The 26,584-nt window shown below is 40.3% G+C and overlaps 2 protein-coding genes across 3 annotated transcripts in view; one reads left to right on the top strand and one right to left on the bottom strand.

Annotated features, from left to right (window-relative positions):
- thumpd3 (THUMP domain containing 3) overlaps nt 1-26,584 on the top strand; it is a 200,770-nt gene that overhangs the window by 145,235 nt on the left and 28,951 nt on the right. The window lies entirely within an intron of this gene.
- plxnb1b (plexin b1b) overlaps nt 1-26,584 on the bottom strand; it is an 83,336-nt gene that overhangs the window by 43,173 nt on the left and 13,579 nt on the right. The window contains exons 2-13 of one of the 2 annotated variants that reach the window (XM_079883277.1): nt 19,364-19,433; nt 16,780-17,926; nt 14,396-14,578; nt 13,128-13,256; nt 12,335-12,435; nt 12,123-12,255; nt 11,710-11,866; nt 9,248-9,356; nt 8,850-8,958; nt 6,162-7,088; nt 5,129-5,263; nt 4,922-5,044 (exon numbers count right to left, since the gene is read on the bottom strand). In XM_079883277.1, the coding sequence (XP_079739403.1) occupies nt 4,922-5,044; nt 5,129-5,263; nt 6,162-7,088; nt 8,850-8,958; nt 9,248-9,356; nt 11,710-11,866; nt 12,123-12,255; nt 12,335-12,435; nt 13,128-13,256; nt 14,396-14,578; nt 16,780-17,916 (3,243 nt within the window). In that variant the 5' untranslated portion in view covers nt 17,917-17,926; nt 19,364-19,433. The remainder of the gene's footprint in view (nt 1-4,921; nt 5,045-5,128; nt 5,264-6,161; nt 7,089-8,849; nt 8,959-9,247; nt 9,357-11,709; nt 11,867-12,122; nt 12,256-12,334; nt 12,436-13,127; nt 13,257-14,395; nt 14,579-16,779; nt 17,927-19,363; nt 19,434-26,584) is intronic. The other variant, XM_079883278.1, reaches the window with a different exon arrangement.

Here is a 26,584-nt window from a genome sequence, read left to right as displayed (position 1 = left end):
GCAATCCTACTCGACCAGGCCCACGAAGAGGCCATGCCTCTCGTGGAGTGCGCTCTGACACCCAACGGGCACTGCATGCCCTTGGAAGCGTATGCTAGCGCAATAGCATCAACTATCCATCTGGATAGGCTCCGTTTCGACGCGGCTAGTCCCTTAGAGCGCCCACTGAATGAAACAAAGAGCTGCTCTGTCTGTCGCGTCTCTTTCCTCATCAGGGACCGGTAGGGCTGACAGGGAAATGACCTGCGCCCTAAACGGTGTGTTGAGGGATTTTGGAACATAACCGTGCTTAGGTTTGAGTATAACCCTTGAGTCATTAAGCCCAAATTCCATGCACGTCGCGCTCACTGAGAGCGCGTGTAAGTCCCCTATGCGCTTCACTGAAGCGAGAGCCAGAAGAAACACAGTCTTGAAAGACAGATGTTTCAGATCAATCGTCTGTAAAGGCTCGAATGGGCCACCTTTCATGGCTTCCAGCACCACAGAAAGGTCCCATACGGGGACTGAGGGAGGTCTGGGAGGATTCAGTCTCTTAGCCCCTCTAAGGAAGCGGATGACTAAATCGTTCCTTCCTATTGACTGACCAAGCGTTGTTCTCGAGAACGCTGCTATAGCCGCCACATAAACTTTGAGCGTGGAAGGGGTCCTACCCTTATCCAACAGCTCTTGTAGGAAGGAAAGCACCTCCGTCACTCCACAGTCTGTGGGTGACACGCCACGGGCTGTGCACCAGCCCGAAAACACTGACCATTTCGAGGAGTAGACACGTCTCGTAGACGGAGCTCTAGCCTGCGTGATCGTGTTTAACACTCCCTTAGGGAGTTCAACATGTACCCGTTGATGGCCCAGACATGAAGGGACCACAATTCCGGGTGAGGATGCCAGATCGAGCCGTGAGCCTGAGAGAGGAGGTCTCTCCTCACTGGCACTGGCCACGGGGCAGTACTCGCTAGCTGCATCACAACTGGGAACCAAGGTTGGTTTTTCCAGAGCGGTGCTACGAGCAGTACTGAGCATCCTTCTTCCCTGATCCGCTCTATCACCTGAGGCAGGAGAGAGACGGGGGGAAAGGCATAGAGCGGGCGGCGGGGCCATACATGAGCCAGCGCGTCCCTGCTCTTGGAGAACAACTCCGGGCAGTGAGCGTTTTCTTGAGACGCGAACAGGTCTACTTCCGCTCTGCCAAATTTCTTCCACAGCAGTTGGACTGTCTGTGGGTGTAGAGACCATTCGCCTGCCGGAACATTGTTCCTGGACAGTCTGTCTGGTCCTATGTTTAGGAGCCCTGGCACGTGCGCTGCTCTCAGCGAGTGCAGGTTGCGCTGAGCCCATACCAGGAGGCGTTCTGCTAGCCTGTGCAGGTTCCTGGACCTGAGGCCGCCCTGGCGATTTATGTAGGACACCACAGACATGTTGTCCGAGCGGACCAGGATGTGGCGTCCTTTTATTTGGGGACAAAAACGCGTCAGCACGTTGTCTACTGCCAACATTTCGAGGCAGTTTATGTGCAGGAGCTTCTCCCGTTCTGACCACTGGCCGAAGAACGGTCTGCCCTCGAGCAGCGCTCCCCATCCCGAGATGGATGCGTCCGTAGACACCACCTTCACCCTCGAGGAAGTCCCCAGGCTTACACCTGATCGGTACCAGTCGTCCGCTTTCCAAGGTTTCAGAGCTGTGACGCACTTCTGATTGACCTTGAGACGAAGCAGACCGGATGTCCACGCTCGCCGTGGGACTCGCGCTTTCAGCCAGAACTGCAGTGGGCGCATGCGGAGCAGGCCCAGCTGGAGCACTGAGGATGCTGAGGCCATGAGACCCAGCATCTTCTGAAATTTCTTGAGCGGGACAGATGCGCCGCAGCGGAAAGAGTTCGCTGCACGCTGAATGTCCACCGCGCGCTGTGGTGATAGTCGCGCTATCATGGACAGCGAGTCCAACTCTGTGCCCAGGAAAGATATCGTCTGACTGGGGGACAGAGAGCTCTTCGCCCAATTGACTCTGAGACCCAAATTCTCGAGGTGATCGAGTAAAATGGTCGTGTGCTCTATGAGCACTGAGCGAGATTGCGCTAGAATCAGCCAATCGTCCAAATAGTTCAGTACTCGCAAGCCCTTCATTCTGAGGGGTGCGAGCGCCGCGTCCATGCACTTCGTAAATGTACGGGGTGCCAGGGATAAACCGAACGGCAGGACTGTGTACTGATATGCCTGGCCCTCGAAGGCGAATCTCAAAAATCGCCTGTGACGTGACGCTATCTGTATTTGAAAATACGCGTCTTTCAGATCTATTGACACGAACCAATCTCCTCGGCGAATCTGCGCAAGGATTTGTCTGGTCATGAGCATCCTGAACTGTCGCTTCACAAGCACTCTGTTCAGTTGCCTTAGATCTAGTATGGGTCTGAGACCCCCGTCTTTTTCCGGTACCAGTAAGTATCTGCTGTATAGCCCTCCTTCGCTCTGAACTTGAGAGAGAGGCTCTATGGCCCCTTTGCTCAATAGTTTCGCCACTTTGGCTCGAAGTAAATGTGCTACTTCTGTTTTTACCGTGGTCTCGACGCGCGCCGTATAGCGGCGAGGGCGTCGGCGAAACTGCAGCGAATAGCCTCTTTTTATAATGTCTAGCACCCACTTCGAAACCCCGGGCAGCTTTGCCCATGCATCTGCATGAATAGCTAGGGGTTGAATACGAAGCGCGCTCCGTTCGCTCAGCGATGGAGAGGCTTCGGTGTGCTGTAACACAAGCGTCGCGCTCGTGACATTTGAGGCAGGGGGCGCGCTGATAACAGCGGGTGGAAGTCCGGCCGCGGCGGGACTCGAACACCGTCGTTTTCCTAGGCGTGCTAGGACGACTTCGGGGCCTCGGGCTTTACCACAATCCTGGGCCGCGGGCCACGCATGGCGGGGCGGCGGCCGGATGAGCGGGAGCGCGGTCTCGCGCCTCGGGCCTGGCGGTGCTGCGAAGTGGCGGCAGTGGGCGGTGGCTGGGGCTGTGAGCTCTGTGCAGACGGTTTCGCACGGCCTGCTGCAGAGCTGGAGCGCTTCGAGAGGAAGTGCTTCATAGCCTGTGACGCTTTCTGTACCTAGGCGAATCTCTCCGCAAAATCCTTCACGGAGGATCCGAAAAGGCCGGCAGGAGAAAGCGGGGCGTCGGGGAACGCGGTGCGCTCAGACTCGGCCATCTCTGAAAGCGTCAGCCACAGGTGCCTCTCAGTCACAGTGAGAGAGGCCATACTCCGCCCAATGGCCTGTGCTGCGGACTTAGTGGCACGGAGAGTGAGGTCCGTGGCACTCCTCAAGTCCGGCACACAGATCGCGTCAGGTCCTTTCTCATCCAGCTTTCGGAGGAGATCGGCCTGGAGGATCTGCAACGTGGCCATGGTGTGCAGTGCTGACGCAGCTTGCCCGGCGGCGGAGAAAGCGCGGCGGAGCAGGCTTGACGTCGTGCGGCAAGCTTTCGAGGGTAGGGCCAGCTTAGCGCGCCGTCCAGCGGAGGGCGGGCATAAGTGGGCCGCTATCGCCTCTTCGACCGGCGGCAGCGAATGGTATCCCCTGTTCTTGGCATCGTCAACTGCAGAGAATGCCAAAGAAACAGATGGACGCACTCTAGCTGAATAGGGGGCGTTCCAGGACTTAGCGACTTCTTCATGTAGCTCAGGAAGAAAGGGCGCTGGTTTGGACGCAGGCGAAGCGCGCTCCCCAGGCAGAAAAAAGCCATCCAGCCGGTTGTGAGCGGGCTGCTCGGGCGAAGACCACTCGAGGCCGAGGCTCGCCGCGGCCTGTGCGAGTACTCGCATGAGCTCCGTCTCGATGGACGCTCTCTTGCCTGACGATGTGCGGGCAGGGGGCGCGAGATCCTCAGAGCTCGCCCAATCCTCACTGCCTGACGCCAGGATAGAGCAGGAATCCTCCTCTCCCAGCAGGGCTTCCTCGTCAGCGATGTCGACGGAAGCGGCGGCAGACAGCGGCCGCTGTCCGTCAGGAAGAGAGGCTGACGAAGCCGGTGAAGCAGGCGGGCGAACCGGCGAGCTTTGGCGGCTGGGGGAAGGTTCCGGGACCCGCTGGGCACGGCGCTTTTTACGGCGCGACACCGCGGCGGGCGGGGGAGCAATCTCGGCGAAGAAGGTCAGGCGAGTCCTCAGAGTCGCCATGGGCAGTAGCTCGCAGTGAGGGCAGCCGCCGTCAGCGAGCGCGAGAGCTGCATGTTCCTCACCCAGGCAGGAAACGCAGATCACATGGCGGTCCCCGTCGCTGAGTGTGGCTCTGCACGAGCCGCAGGAAGGCATCTTAAAAAAGACGCTGCTCTTTTACGATGTGTGTCGCGGTGGCGACACACACACACACAGTACAGAGAGTAAAAAAGGATATAAGCGCCGGAAAGCGCAGCAGGAAGGCAAGGAAGGCGGCGCGGCCAGCGACTTCAGTGACTCGTCCCGCTGAAGGTGCTCTCTCTCAACGGCGCGGCTTCTCTCCAGTTCCAGCGATGCGTGTGCTTCGCTTGAAGGATGAAAAATCAGATAATAGCTGCCTGCGAGTGGTATTTATAGGCCTAGACCACGCCCGTTTCGGCGGGATGTGACGCAGCGGACGCGAAGCACCCTCATTGGGTCTGGCGTCACGCCAGGCCTCGCTCGATAGGCTGCTGCAGTTGCCGCAGAACAGCCAATAGGCGCGCGAGCTGCCTCGCCTATGTCTGTATGCTGCCGCAACGCGTTTTGCATTATTGAAAAATTAAGGATAATTTTTGGCTTCAATATCTTGCGGAAAAGGATTTTCCCCTACCGTAAGATATCTTACGCAGTACGAGAGACCTCTCGTAAGAGAACTTAAGTGAGAAACCCAGCAATGACACATCGCAGCATGCAACAAAACAGGTAGCCATAGCAGAGTAGAGATTTTTCTGAATTGTGTTGATGCTGTACCTGGTGGGCATGACAAGTGATGTCAAACAGTAAAGGGTTTGCCTCATTCAGCATCACATCTGCATCAACAACCACAGTTTGCCCCTCGATCACCAATACACACTCATATGCCAGTTCTTGGTCCTAGGAACAAGTGTGTGTTTAAACATGTTTTTAAGTGCAGATGTATATTTTTTAAGAAAGAAGTGGGTGTTTGTTTGTTTTTACCTGATAGAGATGCAAGTTTCGGGCCAGCAGAGAGATTTTTCTCTGAGTTAGGACAGGAAGCAGAGAGGATCCTTGAATCTTCTCCACACACGGGCAGGCTGATGCCCCCCAATTGACAAATGTGCCTTCATCAGCCTGTTAAATAAATAAAAAAAGGTCAGTTACACAAGAACATATGGCAGTGAATATCATGTCACCCAGTGAAAACGAGGAAGTAGGAAAAGGTGTATTTTATAAATATAGGGCTCCCAGTGTACAAATTCTGCATAAAGTACTAGCATAAGGTAGAAGAATAAACATTTATTTCTTGGTCATGATTTGATTTGTTAATGCTTACTAAATGACAGAGTGTGTATCGTCTGAATCAGCATATTTTCTTGTTTAATTTCATGTTTATATTTAAAACTTTCATGTTTGTATAAAAATAGAAATATGGTGGAGCAGATGGGCAGTGTAAAGAGCTAATTTCAATCATTTCAAAAAAAGTTTTTGTTGTACAATAAAATGTTTTCTTTTTGATCTTGTTGGATTACAGTGCTTTAAAAATAAAACAAGGTTGAGTTAAGGGAAAGAGTTGAAGGGAGTTTGTATACCAATAGTATAAAAAAATAGTGAACTTAACTTTTTAACTTTTATTAACAGAAATGGCAATAATTTACCCATAAATAAACAAATAATTAGCTATTATGTAATATTTAATACTACATTTGTTGTAATCATTCATTTTAAGGTCTTTGATATTTTGCAATCCATACTATGGGCATAGCCATTTTTAAATAGTTTATGGTACACTTCTGAGCAGCCATTTCCAGTTTCATTAGCTGTATAAAAACATTGCATTATGCTTCTTGATGTTTGTTGTCATAAATAACATCAAGTGTAATATGCGAGTATAAAGAGGAATTTTATTGTTATTCCAAACAAAGCCTCACCAAACTGAAGAAACTAAAGAAAGAAGGGTAGGTTTTTTCGATTTGCTTATAATTGTAAAGATAAATCTTGCTTGGTATCAATTCTAAATGTTTGGACTCACTTGTAAATCTGCCGAGTCATACTGGTAATCAGCATCCATGTCTGTACTCTGTAGATGGAGGTATACTGGGGGATCATTGTCTGATTCTCCGTCCCCTGATAAGATCGTAGCTGCAGAAAATGTTGCGTTGTCGCTTTCTACCAGTTCTACCTCCTCGGTTTCATCTGAAACCAAATCAGCCTCCGCACGGTCAGTGATGATAATCCTATTCTCTGAAGCCATGGTAGGTGACACCCTCTCAGATATAGCCAAAAATTCATTTGATTCTGAATCAGACACATCTGGTTCTGGATTTGAAGGTAAAACTGTTGTTTGGGTTTCATTTGTCAAATTCAACGTTTCTGTCAAAATGTGAGGGGTGCTGGTGAACGAAGTATCATGTGTGATTGGCTCCATTAATGGTGGCAATTCAGTGAATGTGATTATCTCAGTCTCATCTGATGACGATGGCAGTGATATTCTTTGCTCCTCCGGAGCTTCAATGACTGATGGCAACTCCGTTTTTACAACTGCTTCCAAACTGGAAAGAGTAACCACATCAGTGTCAGTCTCCCCCAGAGCCACTGATTCAATATCTGTAACAAGAAGCTCTTTTTCTGAGAGAATCTCCTCAAGCAGAGAGAGCGTGGAAGCTGGCTGTAATGTGGTAGCCAAGGTCTCAGCTGTGGAAGAGGGGAAAAAGGCACTTGTGGGCGCAGCAGATGGCTTGAAAGTGGGAGAAATCTGAGTTGATGGTGTTGGTTTCACATGTGCAGGAGAGGTTAATGATTCCAGTGTAGAAGTTATAGTTTCAGTTATTGAGGCGGCAGTAGTCTGAGTTTTAGTATGAGCCATGGTTTCAGGGACTTTGTGTGTTGAGACTGGTAAGGTCATGAATGCAGCTCTAGAGGCTTTGGTTGCAGGAGGTAGGGTGGGGAGAGATTTCCACTAAGAGTGAGAAGTGCAGGAAAAACCAAGAGAGGCACAACAGTAAAATAAATAAATGAATAAATAAGTACATATAGATGGTTATTAAAGGAACTATTACAAATGATCTTGGTTTCCAAGATCCATATCCATAATTACATAACCATATTTTTACACTGCAAAAAAATAATTTTGATTCATTTAAAGACTCCCTATGGTTCAAGTTTTAATGTTGTTTATATGTCTATGTGGTGTTTTTAATATGCTTTAAGACAAACCATGTACAAATTCATCAGTCAACACCATTGCCAAGTATTATTCTGTTGATATGACAAATCACGTACATTTAGCAATATGGTGGGTGAATTGTGTATATGTATATTATTGTGTATATGTATATTATGGTGGGTGAATTGTGTATATGTATATTATGATTTACTATGTATTATGCGTTTGTAAAGAAGCTGATTTTTAAAAGGCAGCTGTCTGAGATGCTGAACGGGAACATGGTTTGTGCAAAATTAGCAACACATTATTAGTTGTCTGATAGCGTAGTCAAGCAAAAGACTAATCATAGTAATTACCATTATGTGTCAGACGTAGAGAGCAATACATAGAATGCATTACCATTCTGATACATCAACTTGGTGACGAACCTGTATAATTCACTCTTCCACTTCTTCTGAATCAGTTTCTGATTCAAACATACATAACTGATTTAAACCAGTATTTCCACTTGCCATCATGTAACGTTTAATACAGTAAAGTTGACAGAGTGGATCATGTATTCTGAGCTGGTCTGATTGAGAGGACGCGGGGACTAATATTCATATTCATGGATACACGTATACATAATGAAGTAAGAGTGTAGAGTCAAATTCAAGCTAATTTAAGAATGATAATTTCATGAAGAAATTATTTTCACAGGAAAAATGTCATTTTAGTGATCAAAGATGAGTTAAGGGATAAAATTATGGACTACAGAGGGACTTTAAACTAATGCATTTGACATGCTTTTATCCAAAGCATTGCATTCAGGGTACACTTAATTTTTTTTTATTCAGTTTTTGCTTTGCCAGGGTATAGACCCATGAAATTGGTGTTGTTAGCGCCATGCTCAACTGTTAATTGCATTTTTTTTGCTGGCTGCACTCAAAAACAGAAATACAATTCGACTAGTGTAGTCAGATTCATAAATGAATGACTCTTCTGGGCTTATGGGCCAGATTCACAGAGAAAGTTACTGAAGATATATATTCTATTCTAAATAAACAATATATATTCTTAAATTCTCAAATAGTTCCTTCAGAATATCTTTTCATAAGAATTAAATACAGGCGGTTTAATCTGAATGTGTTTGTCTAACACAACAAATTAAAAACTTAAAACTTGCAAATAATATATTTGTCCATCTATGAACCCAATTTGAGGTAACAAGCACCTCATGATGTAAAATGTGCAAGTAGAATTAAGATAAGAACATTTTTAAAAATTATTGTATTTGAGGAAAACAAAATATCCTTATTTTTTTTAATTCTGAAAATAAGAAAATATGAGAGAAATACTGAAAAATGGATGTTAAGAATCATTTTAATCTGCCTCCTGGTTCTTTTAATGAATTGGTAAAATGTATTTTGTTTACCAATTATTTGTAGTTTGGACCAATTATTTGGGAGAGAGGGTTAACAGAATTCTGTAGGAAACAGTGTTTTCAAGTTTGAGACATGTCATTTTCACCATACAACACAGAGAGAAAGTATGGCTGGTGATGTAATGACTTACATGTTCGTTATAGATTATCAGTCCCTCATCGCACACAGCCTTGTGGGTACACATATGTTGCTTCACGCACCAATTGCATCCCCAGTGACTCTGCACACAACCATGGCAGCTGTGAGGAAGGAAGGAAGGAAGGAAGGAAGGAAGGAAGGAAGGAAGGAAGGAAGGAAGGAAGGAAGGAAGGAAGGAAGGAAGGAAGGAAGGAAGGAAGGAAGGAAGGAAGGAAGGAAGGAAGGAAAAGCAAGAAAGGAAGGAAGAAAGGAAGAAAGGATTAATTGGATCCAAAATCATTAACTGGAGGTAGAGTATTTAAATCAAACAAAGATATAAAAAACTCTTAGTATGATTAAAACAACTTAAAACTTGTTTGTGCCCACAATATGTGTGTGTTTGCAACTCACGGCATGCTTCCCGCAAGCTGTTTGACTGCTGTGCAATCATAAAAGGTGAATCCCCGAGAAGTCACAACAACATCATGGAACCGCAGAGACAGAGTGACTGTAAAAAAATCTGATTCAGAAGAAAAAATATGATTTTAGCAAGTAGAGTTCATGTACATTCATGACTTTTACAGATCCATCACTGTTTTTGCTTGTCACTTTCATCTTATCATTTGTGTCTCACTGCTTGCTCTTTGTAGACACAAATACAAAAGCTAAGTTTAAACTTGCTTGGATTTCATCTAGCAGATGTGAAGGTTTGATTGATTTCAGTTGGGGGTTTGTGAAATGAGATAAGAAAAGTGACATTAAAGTGTCACCCTCACGTTGTTCCATATCGGTATGACTTATTTTTCTGCGGAACATGAAGGAAGACATTGGGGTTTAAAACAAAACAAAAGACATTTTTCAAAATCTTTTGTGAAGCAAAAAGTAAGAAATGCATACAGGTTTGAAACAACATGAGTGTAAGTAAATGACAGAATTTAAAACCTTTAAAAGAGATAGTTCACCCTAAAATGAAAATGAAGTCAAGTCAAGTCACCTGGATTTATATAGCTCTTTTTACAATACAGTAATTGTCTAGTTCAAGTAAGTTTTTAATTGCAAGCAGCCATATCACCCTGTAGCCCAAGACTGGTTGCCCACTGAAGCTAAGCAGGGCTGAGCCTGGTTAGTACCTGGATGGGAGACCTCCTGAGAAAAAACAGGTTGCTGCTGGAAGAGGTGTTAGTGAGGCCAGTAGGGGGTGCTCACCCTGTGGTCTGTGTGGGTCCTAACGCCCCAGTGTAGTGACGGGGACACTATACTGTCAAAGAGCACTGTCCTTCGGATGAGACGTAAAACCGAGGTCCTGACTCTCTGTGGTCATTAAAAATCCCATGGCATTTCTCGTAAAGAGTAGGGGTGTAACCCCGGTGTCCTGGCCACATTCCACCCATTGGCCCTTTCCAATCATGGCCTCCTAATAATCCCCTTACATTGAATTGGCTCTATCACTCTCTCTCCTGTCTCCACCTATAGCTGGTGTGTGGTGAGCGCACTGGCGCCGTTGTTCTGTGGCTGCCGTCGCATCATCCAAGTGGATGCTGCACACTGGTGGTGGTTGAGGAGAGACCCCTGATATGATTGTAAAGCGCTTTGGGTGTACAGTAGTACATATGAAAGCGCTATATAAATGCCTCATTCTATTCTTCTTCTTCTATTCTAATTGATTCATTTCCGTTGTAAAAATCATTAGCTATTAACCTCAGGGGCCGCTTACACAACACCGTTTCAACTAAAAACAGAAAACTTTTAATGCGGTCTGGCTGTTCATTTACACGACAACTGCATTTTGGTGGCCTGAGAATGCAAACTTTGAAGTAGGTTTCAAAGAGTTTTGAAAGCGATACTGTTATCATCTCTGTGTAAACGTTAAAAACGTAAAAACGGTTTTGTCATGTCGATGAGAGAGACCTTTGCAGGGGATAGTCATCGTCATATCTTCGCAGATAGATAGATGGGAAGTCATCATTTATTCACCCTGGTGTTGTTCTACACACTTTTTTCTTTTTATTAATCTTGAGTAGTAGTATAGCTTTTTAATGCCATGTCAGCATCTGAGACTATCTTCATGGCAAAAACTGAGTTTTATTAATCTTGACTTCTCACAACTTGTGTGCTTTTTCTGGGCAAGTCAGAGTGAACTGCGGCGCTAATAGTCTCATGAACACGCAGTCAAGAACAGAAGACTAACAGCCAAGGTCAAGATTTTCGTTAAATAATACATTTTGGTTTGTTTTTCACCAAAACCTATCGTATACCCCCAGAACACCTGGAATATATAACACGTTTAACATGGGACCATTCTGTGTTACTTTATTTAAACAATTGAACAATTCCTAAACATATTTTGGAAGCTAGGACAATAGACCTTAATCAGAGTAGCACCATATTTAATTTTTGACAGGAATTTGAAAACAAGGCTGTGAGGGATAGAAGTACACTGCGAACAACTGATTGCCCTGTTGTTTAATAACATACCGATTGTCAAGCTGACAAAACGTCTTTCTGGAAAAAAAAAAACATTAAACAGTTTTGAAAGTTGTGAAAATTACATCATCTATGACCCCTCACAGCCTCGTTTTGATCGGTGTTAAATTCAACATGGCGTCTTAACCTGACTAAGGTCTATGTAATCCATCTTAAAACTTCTACCATCTGTCAAAAAGTGCTCCTCTTTCAGACTGGTTACACTGGCATGCTCAAAACTGAGTACCGAATCAAGTGTTTCTGTGTCAAAAGGAGGACACTTTTTGAATGGCTCATGAAAAACTATGTTTGTTTCTATTATTATGTTTTACTGGCCAGGCCTCCTGTGTCAAAATAAAAGTGTTATAAATACATAAGAGACCTGACTATTTATCTGGCAATACCCTCACCTTGACCCGGTGGCACAGATGGCAATGTATATATGTGTGGAGAAGAGCAGGTGACACCAGTCTCTGTTACAACAGCCAAACTTGACCTGTCGTGGAAGACACAAGAGTAAAACTCTCCTCGCTCCAGACTGGGAAGACTAGGGATGTATAAAGATATCTAAAAGGAGAAAAAAATAAAGAGAGACAGATGGAATTTGATTGGGATCTGTAAGGATTAAAATTATACTTTTAAGGAAAAGAGGGAGGAGTGATTTTGGTTGTTTCTGTGCTTAATAATGGTCACTGTAGTGAATCAAACTTAAACAAATAAATGTATCTTGTATTTTATTGTGAGGCAGTGTGTGGTACTGAATAAACTTTTTGAGCTGGATTATTTTTATTTTTTTTTAAATGTGTTAATATGTGAAACACACATTTCTTCTCTCCTCTCGGCTGATGTTGGATGGATTGAGAAACTCAACGCTCAGGCATTGTTGCTCCATGTCAAAGCTCCAAAGCCACTGATCTTTCTGATCCCCACGCACACACTCATTACGCAGGCCACACCTGATGCACAAAGGCACAATGTTCAACTATTCAAAATAAACCATTCTGAATATGAGGTTGTTTTCAAATAGGAACTTACTTCCCCTCAAGAACACACCAGCCACAATATGGATCATGAGCCAACAAACAGGACTGACAATCCAAATGCTTTTCACACTCTTCTACAGGCCTTTTCTCTAGCTGTGTGAGCAAAGTAAAAAAAAAAAGCAAGAACAATGTCAAATTAAAACAGCAGAAGAATATATACATACATGTTTTAACGTATTACCTAATTAGCTATTTCTGATCAGAGAAGCAGCACACGTTTATGTCATTCAAATTACTCATACGCACATTCGTGTTTATAAGTAATCTGATATGATCAGTAAACACGATAATCCGTTTATGCAATGAATCAGTTGGGATGTTTAACATTAAGTTCTTCATTCAGGTTTTTTTTTTTTCAGGGGTGTGCCAATTAAAGCAACTTCACATCAGCAACTTCCTATTCGTCAATCAGTTTTGTCTGTCTACATGGTTGAAGAATACATTTCATTTCAGTACTATGTGAGCCTGACTCGTTTCTCTTAAAACAGTTTTGGTTTCCATTGTCTTCCATTATATGTTTTGATAAAGTGGAAGTTAATGGAAACCAAAACTGTTTGGTTGGTTACCAACATTCTTTAAAATATCCTCTGTGTTACACAGGAGAAAGTCATACAGATTTTTAAAAAAAAGAAAAAAAAAAGACAATTTTCATTTTTGGGTGGCCTATCCCTTTAATATAAGGTTTTTGTTCTTTTTTATGTTTTTTTTTTTTATTATCAATTACCGACAAGAACTACTTAACAACACTGACACTGTCAATTCCACTTCAATAATGTGATAGTTACCATGTTACTTGTCAAGACGTACAGATGCTTCTCTTGATAGTCAAGCCTGAGCTCTCTGCTTATTGGTGAATTGGGCTGAATTGAAATTACTGCATATTCTTCCACCTCACCGTTTGGGCCAAGAAACACCTGGAAAAAAAACACACTCCTTCTGACCAAAACTGAGGAGGAAATAAAAATGTTCTAAAATTAAATCAAAACTTCACAAGGCCCAATCTCTATATTTCGTAGGGTTACATCCAGACTAGACATGGACGAAACTAGCCACCACACTGTTTTCTAAATTTCCCATTGCAGCTAAACTGCTGACTGTAACAAAAGGTACAACTCTACCTAGTAGAGAAGATCCTCTGCTGCTTTATTCTTGTAGGGATAAAACATCAAGCAAATACATACAGTACAACATACCATGACAGAATATATAGAGCAAACCAGTTATTCCTGAAACTACTCCTCAAATTATTGCCACTTCATTAAAATAATACAAAGATCTAGTAGAAACCGCTCTATCACACTGAATGTAATTTATCACATTTTGAAGTAGATCTGCTGCAATGAAAATTAGTGTTACTTATAAAATTGTCTTTTTGAGAACTATTTATTAAGATACTAAGAAATAAATCTAAACTCTCTTTGGTTCCTCATAGGCTGTAATATATAAAAAAAAAAAAGTAATATTATAACAATGTAAACAAAATCCCACACAAGGATCCTGTTGGCTAGCCTAGGCTGGCTTAATAGGGGCTGAAATAGTGGTTGTTATACAATGAAGAACACGCATCACATAATGAGGAACTTCATCCATGTTAGAAATTAAAGAGAAAATGGGTACAACCTGAGGCTGAAACAGTAGTCAGCATTTTATATGTTAATAAAATCAAATGCACTTGTGCTTACCATTTTTAATGATGCATTAAGCACCATCTCTTCAAAATTGTAACGATTTAAATAAGATCAATCTGTTTAGATAAGATTTACAAAAAGATTTTACAAAAAAGGACAATGCTGTAAGAGGCAAATAAATGTGCTTGTAACCACACCACATCTTATCTTCATAACATTAAAAATTAATCTCATATCTTCATGAGTTTTTAATTATTCTGGAATCCTGCAAAACCTCCAAAATATCCAGCCAAGTGCAAATCCAACATCATTTTCTGAAACACTTCTGCCTCAGCAAAGAAGAGAGAATAAATTGAAGAATTGTATAAAATAAAATTATTAGAAAAGATGGGGAAAACACAAATTCCTTGAAAACTTTGTAATACCTTATGTAAGTTTCCTTGGGAGTCTCCTAGAAAGGCAATAGTATGTTCCTCCCTTACACTCACAGCCACAGCAGTGAGCCGGACAGTTGGGCTGTCAAATATTGGCTCAGCTTCCACAAGCACCCGGCTTGCCATTGGACTAGGGGTATGATCAGAGCCACATGGGTAAGCATCCAAAGTGTTCTGTAGGGAGACAAAAGTCAACAAGTAAAAAAAAAAAAAGTGTTAGAGTTACAGAACAATGTTTCTTGTCAAATACATTTTAAGGTATAAATTCAGCATAAAAACAAAGTTTTGAAACTTGCTGCAGTGGTATAAGACGAGTACAGACCATTTGTTACTTTTTAAATCTAAAAAGTTTTTTTTAAAGAAATTGATCATTTTATTCAACAAGAATGCAGAAGAACAATTTAATATTGATCAAAAATGTCAGTAGAGACAATTATAATTTAAAGAGTTCTACTATTTGAAAAAAAAATAAACTTTGTTCTTCAAACTTTGTTCTTCAGAGAATCCTGAAAAAAAGACACTAATCACAGTCTCCATACTTTTCCACAGTGAAAAAAAAAGGTTTCCTGAGAACCAAATCAGCATTAGAATGATTTCTTTATGTAAAACTGAAGACTGATTAATGACTGCTTAAAATGTATCTTTGCCACCACAATATTTTATATTGTATATTTAAATATATTAAAACAGATAACTGTTTTAAATTGTGACAATTTCACAATATTACTTTTTTTTTTTTTTTGCTATATTTTAAACTTTTAAATTGTAGTGTGCAAGTAAACAACTGTTATACTCCCTTAAACTTCCTATAGACCAGTTTTTATATTTATATATGGCCACACAACAAGGTTGGTGGAATGTGATGTCATATAATGGTGCCACAATGTAATGACAGCAATTGACACCTCTCGCAGTTCAAACAAACAGGGCTGTGTAACCGCGTTCGTCATTACATTGTGCATCAAGTTTACGAGTTACTCTTTTGGAGCAAGTCGATGCGTACGGCCGTCTGCCGGAAGCTAGTTATTTTAGTTGATAAAGTATTAAATATGGATATTTTTCTTACACAAACATCGCTTCACTTCAGATGGCCTTTATTAAACCCCCGAGACACGTGGACCACTTTAATCATGAATGGATGCGCTTTGACGGACTTCCAAAGACATAGAGCCATTCACTCCCATTATAATTTTTTTATTTTATTTGATAAAGCTTGGAAGAGCCAGGACATTTTTTAATAAAACTCTGATTGTATTCGTCTGAAAGAAGAATGTCATATTCACCTAGGATGGCTTCAGGGTGAGTAAATCATGGGCTAATTTTAATTTTTGGTGAACTATCCCTTTAAGTGCTATGTTCCAGGGCACAACAGTGATAGCTCCGGGATCACACCTTGCATAGTTTAAAACTACAACCTCAGTTACCCACCAAGATATTTAAAGGGTTCGTTCATAAAAAAAAAAAAGGAAGAAATTGATCAAATTAAGGTTGAACTAATTTAGTCACATGCACTATTTTAACAATGTCTTTACTACCTTTCTGGGCCTTGAAAGTGGCAATTACGTTGCAATCTATGGGGGGGGGGGGGGCTGTCAGAAAGCTCTTGGATTTCATAAATATCTTCATTTATCATTCGGCTTTGGAACGACATGAGGGTAAGTAATTAATGACAAAACGTAATTTTTTGGGTGAACTAACCATTTAACATCAAGGCTATTTTTCACCAGATAACTTTAAGCGTTTATACATGGTATTTAGTTTCATTTTAGTGTATCACAAGTGGTCAGGCAAGACACAGTTTACACCTCGTAGTAAAATGTTTTGTCTGAAAAATTGATATTGGGGAGGGTAGGGGCACTCATTTTAAGATATTTTACAGATATTTATATGCAAGTAGTCTGCTAAACTGTTATAAAAATCATTGTTGTACATTACAAGCTATCAGAATTTCATCTTACTTTTGGCCATGTAAATAACAGCAACTGCACTTTGGGCTTCTAAATAAAATTGAGGTGTTTTTTCCTCCTCCAAGTGTGAGCTCCATATTCTCTCACTATATCATACTATATGGGCCATAAAAGCCTGATATATCAAAATATGATACTCAACAACAACAAAAAGGCAGACTTTTAGATTTTTTTTATTAATTATCCATGACCTACAATAACTATTTTGTCAAGAACTACAGGTTGTCTGAATTGTTTTAATATGTTAGGCTTTACAGTGTTTTATGTTTATTTGCACAACAGGCCAATTTTTTTGGTCTACAGTAGCTCTAAAAAAATACTTTTAAGTTTGTCCGAGTGGATCTTAGAAGCTGTTCACACCTGTTTCCTGAGGCAGTAAACTTACTGGTTTCCAGTTTTCAAACTCACCGCTGGAAGATTGGCACAGTTTGATTTGACTTCATACTCGATGTATGCAGCCTCATGTCCATCTGCACGGCCCATTTCAGTGTAGCACAGATCTCTTGTAGCATCGATACGCTTATCCACTTCCTCAAGTGAAAACACACATACTGCGGACTCTTCATTGGGTCGACTGGAGGAGGCGAATTGGCTCGAAAACACCCCCAAAAGGACCTCTTGTTCTGAAGCAGCTATGCTTTTTATTCCCATAGTCTTACCTAACTTTGGCAGGCCTACATGTAGAGCTTGTAGAAGGTTATAATTCTTTCCTCTAGCTGAACGGCAACTTAACGGAACTTCTACGTATGAATAATACGCAACATCATCCAAACACATACGGGAAACATATGTGCGATATTCTCTCGACTGTGATTTCAAGTCTCTCCGATAGAACATGAAGTAGACATACGAGCGATGGGTAAATGATGTTACAAAATGATGGTCATACTCAGAAAGCCTCCCAGCCACCGCTAACTTTGAAGTTTCTTCATATGAGAAAACAGGCTCCGTAACTAAGTTTCGAGTAGATATTGGAGGTTGGCTGTTGGTATAACCACGTCCCACAAACAGCACTGGCTGTTGTTTCCCACGCCCTCTTGTTAGTGCCACAAGTCCTACTGTAGAGACATTGGGGTCATTAGCCGCAACGTATTGTGTATCCACAGGCCTCTCTGCAGAGAAAAGCACTTTCCCCACTGCATCCAAACTTCGTTTCTGACATATTCCTTGATAAACACTTCCACAACTGATGAGCTCCTGATTGTAAGGATCCACAAGTAGTAGCTTGTTGTGGTTATTGGTCCATTTTGCCTGTGGGCAGTTTGATTCACTAATTGGTGGCAGGCAGTCACGGCTGTCTATCACCGGTCCTGTCTCTTCCTCTGCCTCAAGCTGAAGTTCGGACGAAAGCTGGTAAAGCCGATCACGGGCGCCTAAATAGACCCGACCCAATGTAGGGTCAGGATGCAAAGCTAGGTGCTCAAAGTAGGTGTCATTGCACAAGAAAGTGGGGTGATGGCTGGAAGAATCAGAGCTCTGAGTGACCACGCAGCTACATAGTATGGAGAAAAGAGAAGAGAACACACACACCATCCCAGGTGGCATGTCAACTATTCTGAGAACAAAGAAAGAGAGAGAGGATGAGAGACAAAAAAAATCAATAAAAAATGTGATTAAAAAAAAAAAGATGACATGAAAACTATATTATAACAATCCCAATCCCAGACTTCTAGAACAAGAACAAAATGGGACTTGATTTTGTTGGATTGTTTGATCATTGGATTGTCGTCGTTTGCAATTGTTGTGATCTCATATAATGACAGGTTAATACGACATCAGTAGGGTTGGGCATTGAGAACCGGATCCATTTTGTTCCCAATTTCCAAGAACCGAGGATTTAATAAAATGCGCATTTCGATTCCGCTTATCGATTCCCATTTAAGAGCAAGATGATTAACGAGACGAGAACTTAATTCGGCACTCACACACTGCTTTCTGTGCTGCACACACATCCAAAGCGCAAACACCGCCACTCATATAGTGTGCGAATACTTGCGTTTTCTAGCACTTGAACGGACAAATACACAAAACAATTATGAAAAAATATTCCCATAAACACAGACGGTTTTGTCTGTGAACGTAAACAGTTGAGAAAGAAAACGTGTATCGGAATATTAAATCGATGCATTAGGTCTTAAAGTGACAGCAGCCTAATATACCTGCTGCTGTCTGTCATAAATCTTAAAACAAAGAACAAAAGACAAAGAAAATCACTCACTGATCTTGACTGAATAGCTTTTTCTATTTTATTTATAAAAAGAAAACTATGCAGTGCTCTTTTACAGTTGTTTACATTTGATTTCAATTTCTGTACCTGAAATTTGTTCAGTAGTATTTATTTGTGCTATTGCTAATTTGTTCTTATTTTATTACTGACTGTTTACTAGTCTTTAATAATGTTTGGAAATTATATTAGTAAAATCTAGATGTTTTTTCTGTGGTATTTTTGTTAAAAACATAGGCAAAATTTCCTTGTGTAAGTGTCCTGTAGGCAGCTGATTTTTATTCATGGTATTCAGCTGTAACAGAATGTTTTGCAAAAAGACAGAATAAATATGTTTGATATCTGAATGTTTTACTTTTTTTTACCTTATTGAAATGAGTCAATAAGAATTGGAATCGATAAGCGGAATCAGAAACGATAAAATTCAAATGATACCCAACCCTAGTCATCAGAGTCAGAGAAGAAAAAAAGATGTCAAGGGAAGGGAAGTTATTTTGATTAAAGATTACAACAAATGAATTAACAAAATAATAATAATGACGTGCACAAACATTGTTTATAATGAATACTGCAATATTACATAAAAAATAAGAATTATCCATTTTGATTTCATGGTGACTAAATATAACACACCTTTACAAAATATTGTTAATGTTATTAAAACAACATAATATTTCATTAACACAAATTAAGAAAGGATGCCACAAATGGCATGGTATGCTATGTGAGAGAGAGACAAAAAGAGAAACAGTTGATAAAAGTTCTTACCAGGATTTGATCTGCAGGTTCGATATGCATACAGAAAACACAATCAAACATACATCCCCATCGGCTAAACCTAGGATACACATAAAAAGACAGAATTTTGTTTAAAAATGACAAAAACATGAACATTTACAGTACTTTAAAAAGAAGTGTATGCACTGTAAATTGCCTAGTGTAAAATGACAAAGCACTTAGAAGATAATTAAAATATACTAAAATTTAATATATTTAGTTACATTTTTATAGGCCTATAATATGTCAGTTATAAAAGAGATTATGCAACAACTAATATAATGGTATTCTTTATATTCAATTAAATTAATTTACTATTCCTTTGAATTTCAGACTTCAAATTCACATGGAATTTATATTTAACCCACAATCATATACCAGTGATATCCTAAACACCAGCACTATAAAATCTTGCAATCCTGAATGGTTACCAGAATGAGTTTTACAGAATTTTCTCCAGAATCTGTGTAGTGATGGGGCTTTAGATGAGTAAACACCATTTAGACTAATTCCAACATAACATGTAGTTAAGAAAAGCAGCATTTACTTAAATATTTTGCTACAAAAAGGGAACTTCTGGGCAGGGACTTTGTAAACTATAACTATTCCTTTAACTAAAGATGCATTAAAGGTGTATACCTCCAACAAACACAGTTTAATTATTGCTTCAAAGATTAGAAATGTGTGGGGCAGTTTTAGCTGATCTGATCCATTAAACAAACATTTGACATTAAGTGGCAGGTGGATATAAAAAAATATGATGCCACAATAATAAACCTGCAGTACCTTATTCAAATAGTGGCACAGCAGCCTCTAGTTTGCATGAATAAAAGTCTTTGAAGACTCGATTCATTGTGCAACTGAATAGACAGTGAATGAACAGTCCATGAGGATACATTCAGCACAGTAATGCTCTGAGGAAAGAGTAGCCTAAACACAACATGTCTAAACCTGAGAAAAAGGTATCTTAAGGAAATATCAGCTAGACTCTTCAGAGATAATTTGAGGACAACTATAATAGTTATATCCCTTCCTGTCAGCTGAACATTCCTTAAAAGTCAACATGAAATTTTTGTTCCAAAATGTGACATATTCAAAATAGGGCTGCTCACTGCTCCGATTGATCAGCTACCGATAGATATCGGCCGATAATCGCTTAATGATTGGATCAGCGATCTCTTAATTTGCTGATCTCATGCTAACGACACAAAGACATGTGCATGCCGTGAGAGGTATAGTAGCAGCGACGCAGTCTCAATCTCGGTCCACCACGGATGAAATAGTTATAATGCTGAAGCCAAGGTGAAGTACAATTCATGCCTTTATTAAATAACCTACAAAGTAATTTAAAAACGTACTGTGAGACCTAAAGTGTGAATGCCAAGCGAACCAGAACTAAATGTCTCTTTTTTTTGGTCCAGACCAAAAGAACAGAGAGAACCGAACTACAAGTGTGAACACACCCTAAGTTACTTGTATTTTTGCTCCACCAATGGAAATAGTTCAAAAGAAAGTCAATGCAGGATCAACCGTAAGACATCTGCACTAATACTGACAGTGTGTCGGAGTGATACAAACAGTGAAAAGTCCCAGTGCTGTTGGAGTGGATATCAGCACTCTTGGTTACTTTAAGGCTTGGCGAATCAAATTTGAGGACTGAAACTATCTCTTGTTATAAAGAGGTATTAAAATGTAGTAGCAAAGTAAATAAATTCCATATAGGTTTTCATCTTCACTCTAAGGAGAAAAAGAACACAATGCGGAAAGAGAACAGCCCAGTAATCTAATACCAAAAGCGATTCAAACACACAAATGATTTGTTCCTCTGGCTATAAACATGCACACACTTGCCCGACAGGCCTCTAGGGTTACATATACAATCAAGTCCTTCAACCAAAACCTCAGTCCAATCTAACATTGATGCCTGTCCTAAACCCTAAAAACAACTACTTTAAGACTTCATTAAGGAGTTTAGGTGTGGTTACAACAGTTTCACATTTTAAAAAAAATGAATAGATTTAATCAATTCATTAAATGTTTGGATTAATAAACTGTTAAAATTAAATACAAATGTATCCTAATACAGATAATGTTTTGTGTAAGAATCCTAATGTTTACTAAGCCTACCGGTACATTATTTTTGCCAAAATAACTAGCTATGTTATTCAGTTAACTGAGGCAGTAAGTAGAGATTTTGCCTATAACCTGTTATGACAGGGTTCCTGAAGCTTAAATAAAAGCTCAAAAACTTTATAAGCTTAAATAATATAATGTCATCTGAAGCAGGCCGATCAAGAAATTGGTAATAATATTGGCTATAAAAATCCTGAACTATTGTCCCTATCGGCATTACATTAACAGAAGTGTATGTATATACGCTTTACTTACATCTCACAGATGGGGTGTTTTTATTTACAGCTTATAAATACTAATCGAACCCTAGTCCACATCCTAAGCAGAAATGCTACATTACAAATACTTATTTTCTATCTCACTTTTTCTAGCTAGTTTAGCTCACTTCTGAGTACAAATTACACACACACACACACACACACACACACACACACACACACACACACACACACACACACACACACACACACACACACACACACACACACACACACACACACACACACACACACACACACACACACACACACACACACACACACACACACACACACACACACACACCTTGACTAGCTAAATATTAACAAAAGCCAGACCATACGTGCACCTTTGAACCTGAAACACCCAATCTCTGCCTAATGATGTTGTTATATGAAGAAATAAACATGTCTATGTCAAAACTATAAACAAAACTATTGTAAGGCTTTAGAAGACTTGGAAGTGAAACTTGTAGTGCACAGGTTTTATTGACTAGTTTTATGAAGCATTTTGGAGCTTTACAGACATGGTCACTATGTGTGTGTACAGAAAAGAGAGCATAAATATTGTTCAAGACTCCTCTTTTGCATTTCACAGATCATATAGGATTAAATCAAAATGATTCAAGTCTCTCCACAGAGACTTAACTCCAGTTTTGGGGAACCTTTGATTATGTTGACCTCTATCCACAAGCTTTGCTAACTTAAATCCTGCAAATTATTTATTCAAACTGATAGTCTCCTTTTACAAGATTGGGGCCTGGTTTCACAGACAAGGCTTAGATTAAGCCAGGATTAGGCCTTCGTTGAATTAGGACATTTACGTAGCTATTTTAAACGTGACTATTTTTTTTTTTTTTTTTTTGGGTGAACTAACCTTTTAAATCTTCTAACAACTGCATATTTGGTGAACCAGTGAACAGAATCGCACTGGACAGATTTTTTTGTCATGTTGTTGTGCACAACTATGTAAAAGACTATATTGTTTCACTACATTTTAGGATATCCAGCGGTCATAAATGGCAGAAAGGGGAATTATGTGGTCTGAGATAGAAACTAAACTTTTATCAAATGGGTCAAGAATTTACAACAGTTGTACACACCTCAGATTTGGAGAGGTTCAGAAGAGGGGAGATCATGAGAAGAGGAAGAGGATAAAGCACAACAACAACCCACAACACAATAGACAAAAAGCACACTCATTATAGAGATGAATGAACATTAAAATGTGGGGACAAGGACAAAAGAGTTGGGGCATCCCTCATAGGACAAATGGTTCAACGTGACAAGACAATAAACCGTTTATCATATTGAATAATTGGGTCAGATTTGAGAATGAAGTGAGAACAACACTCAAAACAGCCACTAAAAAATGGATTGGTTTTGCACATATCTAGGGTTGGGTACCGAACTCTGTACTTTTAAGGGATTAAAAGTTAAATCAATCAGTACATTAAATCAATAAGCACATTAAATCAATCAGTGCCAAATTTCAGTACCTGAGAACGCATCTGGCATGAGAGTAATACTATTTAAATAGAAATTCTGCATGTTCTGCGTGTCTCAGAATTAAAGGGATAGTTCACCCAAAAATGAAAATTCTGTCAGTAATTACTCACCCTCATGTTGTTCCAACCCCGTAAGACATTCGTTCATCTTCGGAACACAAATTAAGATATTTTTGATTAAATCTGAGAGTTGTCTAACTCCTCCATAGGCTTCTAAGGGACTGAAACTTGCTGGCCCAGAAAATGTATTAAAGACATCGTTAATATAGTCCAAGTGACTCCAGTTGCTCGATCTTAAGTTTATAAAGCGACGAGAATACTTTTTGTGCGCAAAAACAAACAAAAATAACGACTTTATTCCACTTTTCATTTCCTTCTCTCTGGGCCTCGGGTCTTTTCACATAGTGTTTAAGCGTAGCGCGTCTGTGTTGCACGTCACCACGTAGGCTCACTATTGGCCGACACTGGTCATGTGTGATACGTGGTGACGTACAACGCAGACGCGCTACGCTTAAACACTATGTGAAAAGACCCGAGGCCCAGAGAGAAGGAAATGAAAAGTGGAATAAAGTCGTTATTTTTGTTTGTTTTTGCGCACAAAAAGTATTCTCGTCGCTTTATAAACTTAAGATCGAGCCACTGGAGTCACTTGGACTATATTAACGATGTCTTTAATACATTTTCTGGGCCAGCAAGTTTCAGTCCCTTAGAAGCCTATGGAGGAGTTAGACAACTCTCAGATTTAATCAAAAATATCTTAATTTGTGTTCCGAAGATGAACGAAGGTCTTACGGGGTTGGAACAACATGAGGGTGAGTAATTACTGACAGAATTTTCATTTTTGGGTGAACTATCCCTTTAATGGCGCAGACGCACAGTTTCATTTAACACACACACATGCTCTGTTTTCAGCCTCTAATAATAATACTAACACTAATATTAATGTCAAAACTTAATTTTTTTTTAAATAATCAAAAAAATTCTTCAGTTGGGCAGCATGTTGTTTGACAAAAAGTTGTTTAATTTCATATGATTAAAATATCAATTAAATTAATGTTTTATGTCTTAATTTGATTGCCAGAAAATACACAACACAGAATTTGTGGAAAACAAAAAAAATCATAAAAATGAATAAAAAAAATATATAAATTAAAATGTTTTTTATTTATTTAATTAAATAAGTAGCTAGTAGTAGCCTACTATTTACAGGTAAATATTATAGTATACATTACTGTTTTAATATTACATTACTGGTACCGGTTAAAATGTGAACGGTACCCTACTCTACACATATCACATATTCAGAGAGATTTACGAATAAATGTCTTTGGTGCCAAAATAGCTCATCACTGTCTAATCTTTAAAGATTAACTCCCATATCTCCTTATCATAAGATAAATATACCAAACAACTATTATGAACACACTCAGCTATTGATAAAATATATTCACAAATACCAACAAATAGGCATTTTAAAATTTCAGTGATATTGATATATAAATAGGAAAAACAACTAAAAGGCATTTAAAGGGTTAGTTCACCCAAAAATGAAAATTATCCCATAATTTACTCACCCTCAAGCCTATAACTGATTGTGTTTGGATGAAATTAGAAAGTCATATACACCTAGGTGTATATGACTTTCTTATTTCATCCAAACACAATCAGTTATAGTTATCTTCCAAGCTTTATAATGGGAGCGAATAGTACCCTAGATTTTGAAGCCCAAAAAAACAATCCACACGGCTCTAAATAAATATATATTATAATTAGTTATAAATATATACATTTATAACTTTATAAACTATAATCACTGGCTTCCGGTAATGGCCGTACACAAGTCGAGTTCTGGCTGAAGAGCAGTGGGGATTTCTTTAAGACTGCAAGGGAAGCTCGGCTTCCCCTATAATGTCAAAAAATGTATGGTCAAATATACTATTGTGTTAACATTTTATTGACTAAAAATGCGTCAGAACACGTTCATTTCGAAGACGAGTTCATTCAGAATCAGTTACATATAGCAGGTCGGCTGACTCGATTTCCTTCTCATACATTCCTGCAGCGTCACAGTGCATTTCCCTGTTGAAGCCTAGCGTCCATTGACTTCTATGGGGCTGCTCTGAACAGTTTTCAGTACTTCGAAACTAGACGGTCATTGGATAAATGCTGCGATTATATCCCACCCACGGACGCTCAGCGTCTCTGGGAGTGAATGAGGAGTGGGCTGGCCTGGACTCCGGGTTTCTGTGTGATGATTGGAGGGTCTGTCAAAAGACTGCATCTCCTTTTGATTGACAGCGACTTTGTACTACAAAAAGTCGCTGACGCTGAAGCTATTCGAGCTCAGTCCCATCGCTGATTTTACAAGTGTAGTTGAAAGACAAACTGCTGCAACCCATTTCTTGGTATTTGCTTGGCGAAATTGCTAGCCAATTTCTTGAAAAGGAACGTAGGGCAGAATTTACGTATAAATAAATGGACAATCTTTATGATGTAGGCCGAAAATGAGCTTCCCCTCTTTGAAAGACCAGCAGCCGCCACTGCTGAAGAGTGACCTCTAAGTATGACGTAGGATGTAGGCGTAGCGTGATCTAGGTGAGAGTAGATCCCTCTTGTTCTTCAAACAAATAGGGCTAGGCAACAAACTCAAGGTCCTCTAACATTTCATTTTTTTTAAAAAATCCCGACCCCTGTACTAGACAAACTATATCCAGAAAAATCTTAAACATTGTTAGGAATGCTTTACCTGAATTTTTGTATTAAAGGGATAGTTCACCCAAAAATGAAAATTCTGTCAGTAATTACTCACCCTCATGTTGTTCCAACCCCGTAAGACCTTCGTTCATCTTTGGAACACAAATTAAGATATTTTTGATTAAATCTGAGAGTTGTCTAACTCCTCCATAGGCTTCTAAGGGACTGAAACTTGCTGGCCCAGAAAATGTATTAAAGACATCGTTAATATAGTCCAAGTGACTCCAGTGGCTCGATCTTAAGTTTATAAAGCGACGAGAATACTTTTTGTGTGCAAAAACAAACAAAAATAACGACTTTATTCCACTTTTCATTTCCTTCTCTCTGGGCCTCGGGTCTTTTCACATAGTGTTTAAGCGTAGCGCGTCTGCGTTGTACGTCACCACGTATCACACATGACCAACGTCGGCCAATAGTGAGCCTACGTGGTGACGTGCAACACAGACGCGCTACGCTTAAACACTATGTGAAAAGACCCGAGGCCCAGAGAGAAGGAAATGAAAAGTGGAATAAAGTCGTTATTTTTGTTTGTTTTTGCACACAAAAAGTATTCTCGTCGC

Source organism: Squalius cephalus, assembly GCF_949319135.1.
Source record: "Squalius cephalus genome assembly, chromosome: 10".
Lineage (NCBI taxonomy): Eukaryota > Metazoa > Chordata > Actinopteri > Cypriniformes > Leuciscidae > Squalius > Squalius cephalus.
The sequence above is the reverse complement of the archived record's forward strand: the minus strand, read 5'-3'. Positions and strand labels throughout refer to the sequence as shown.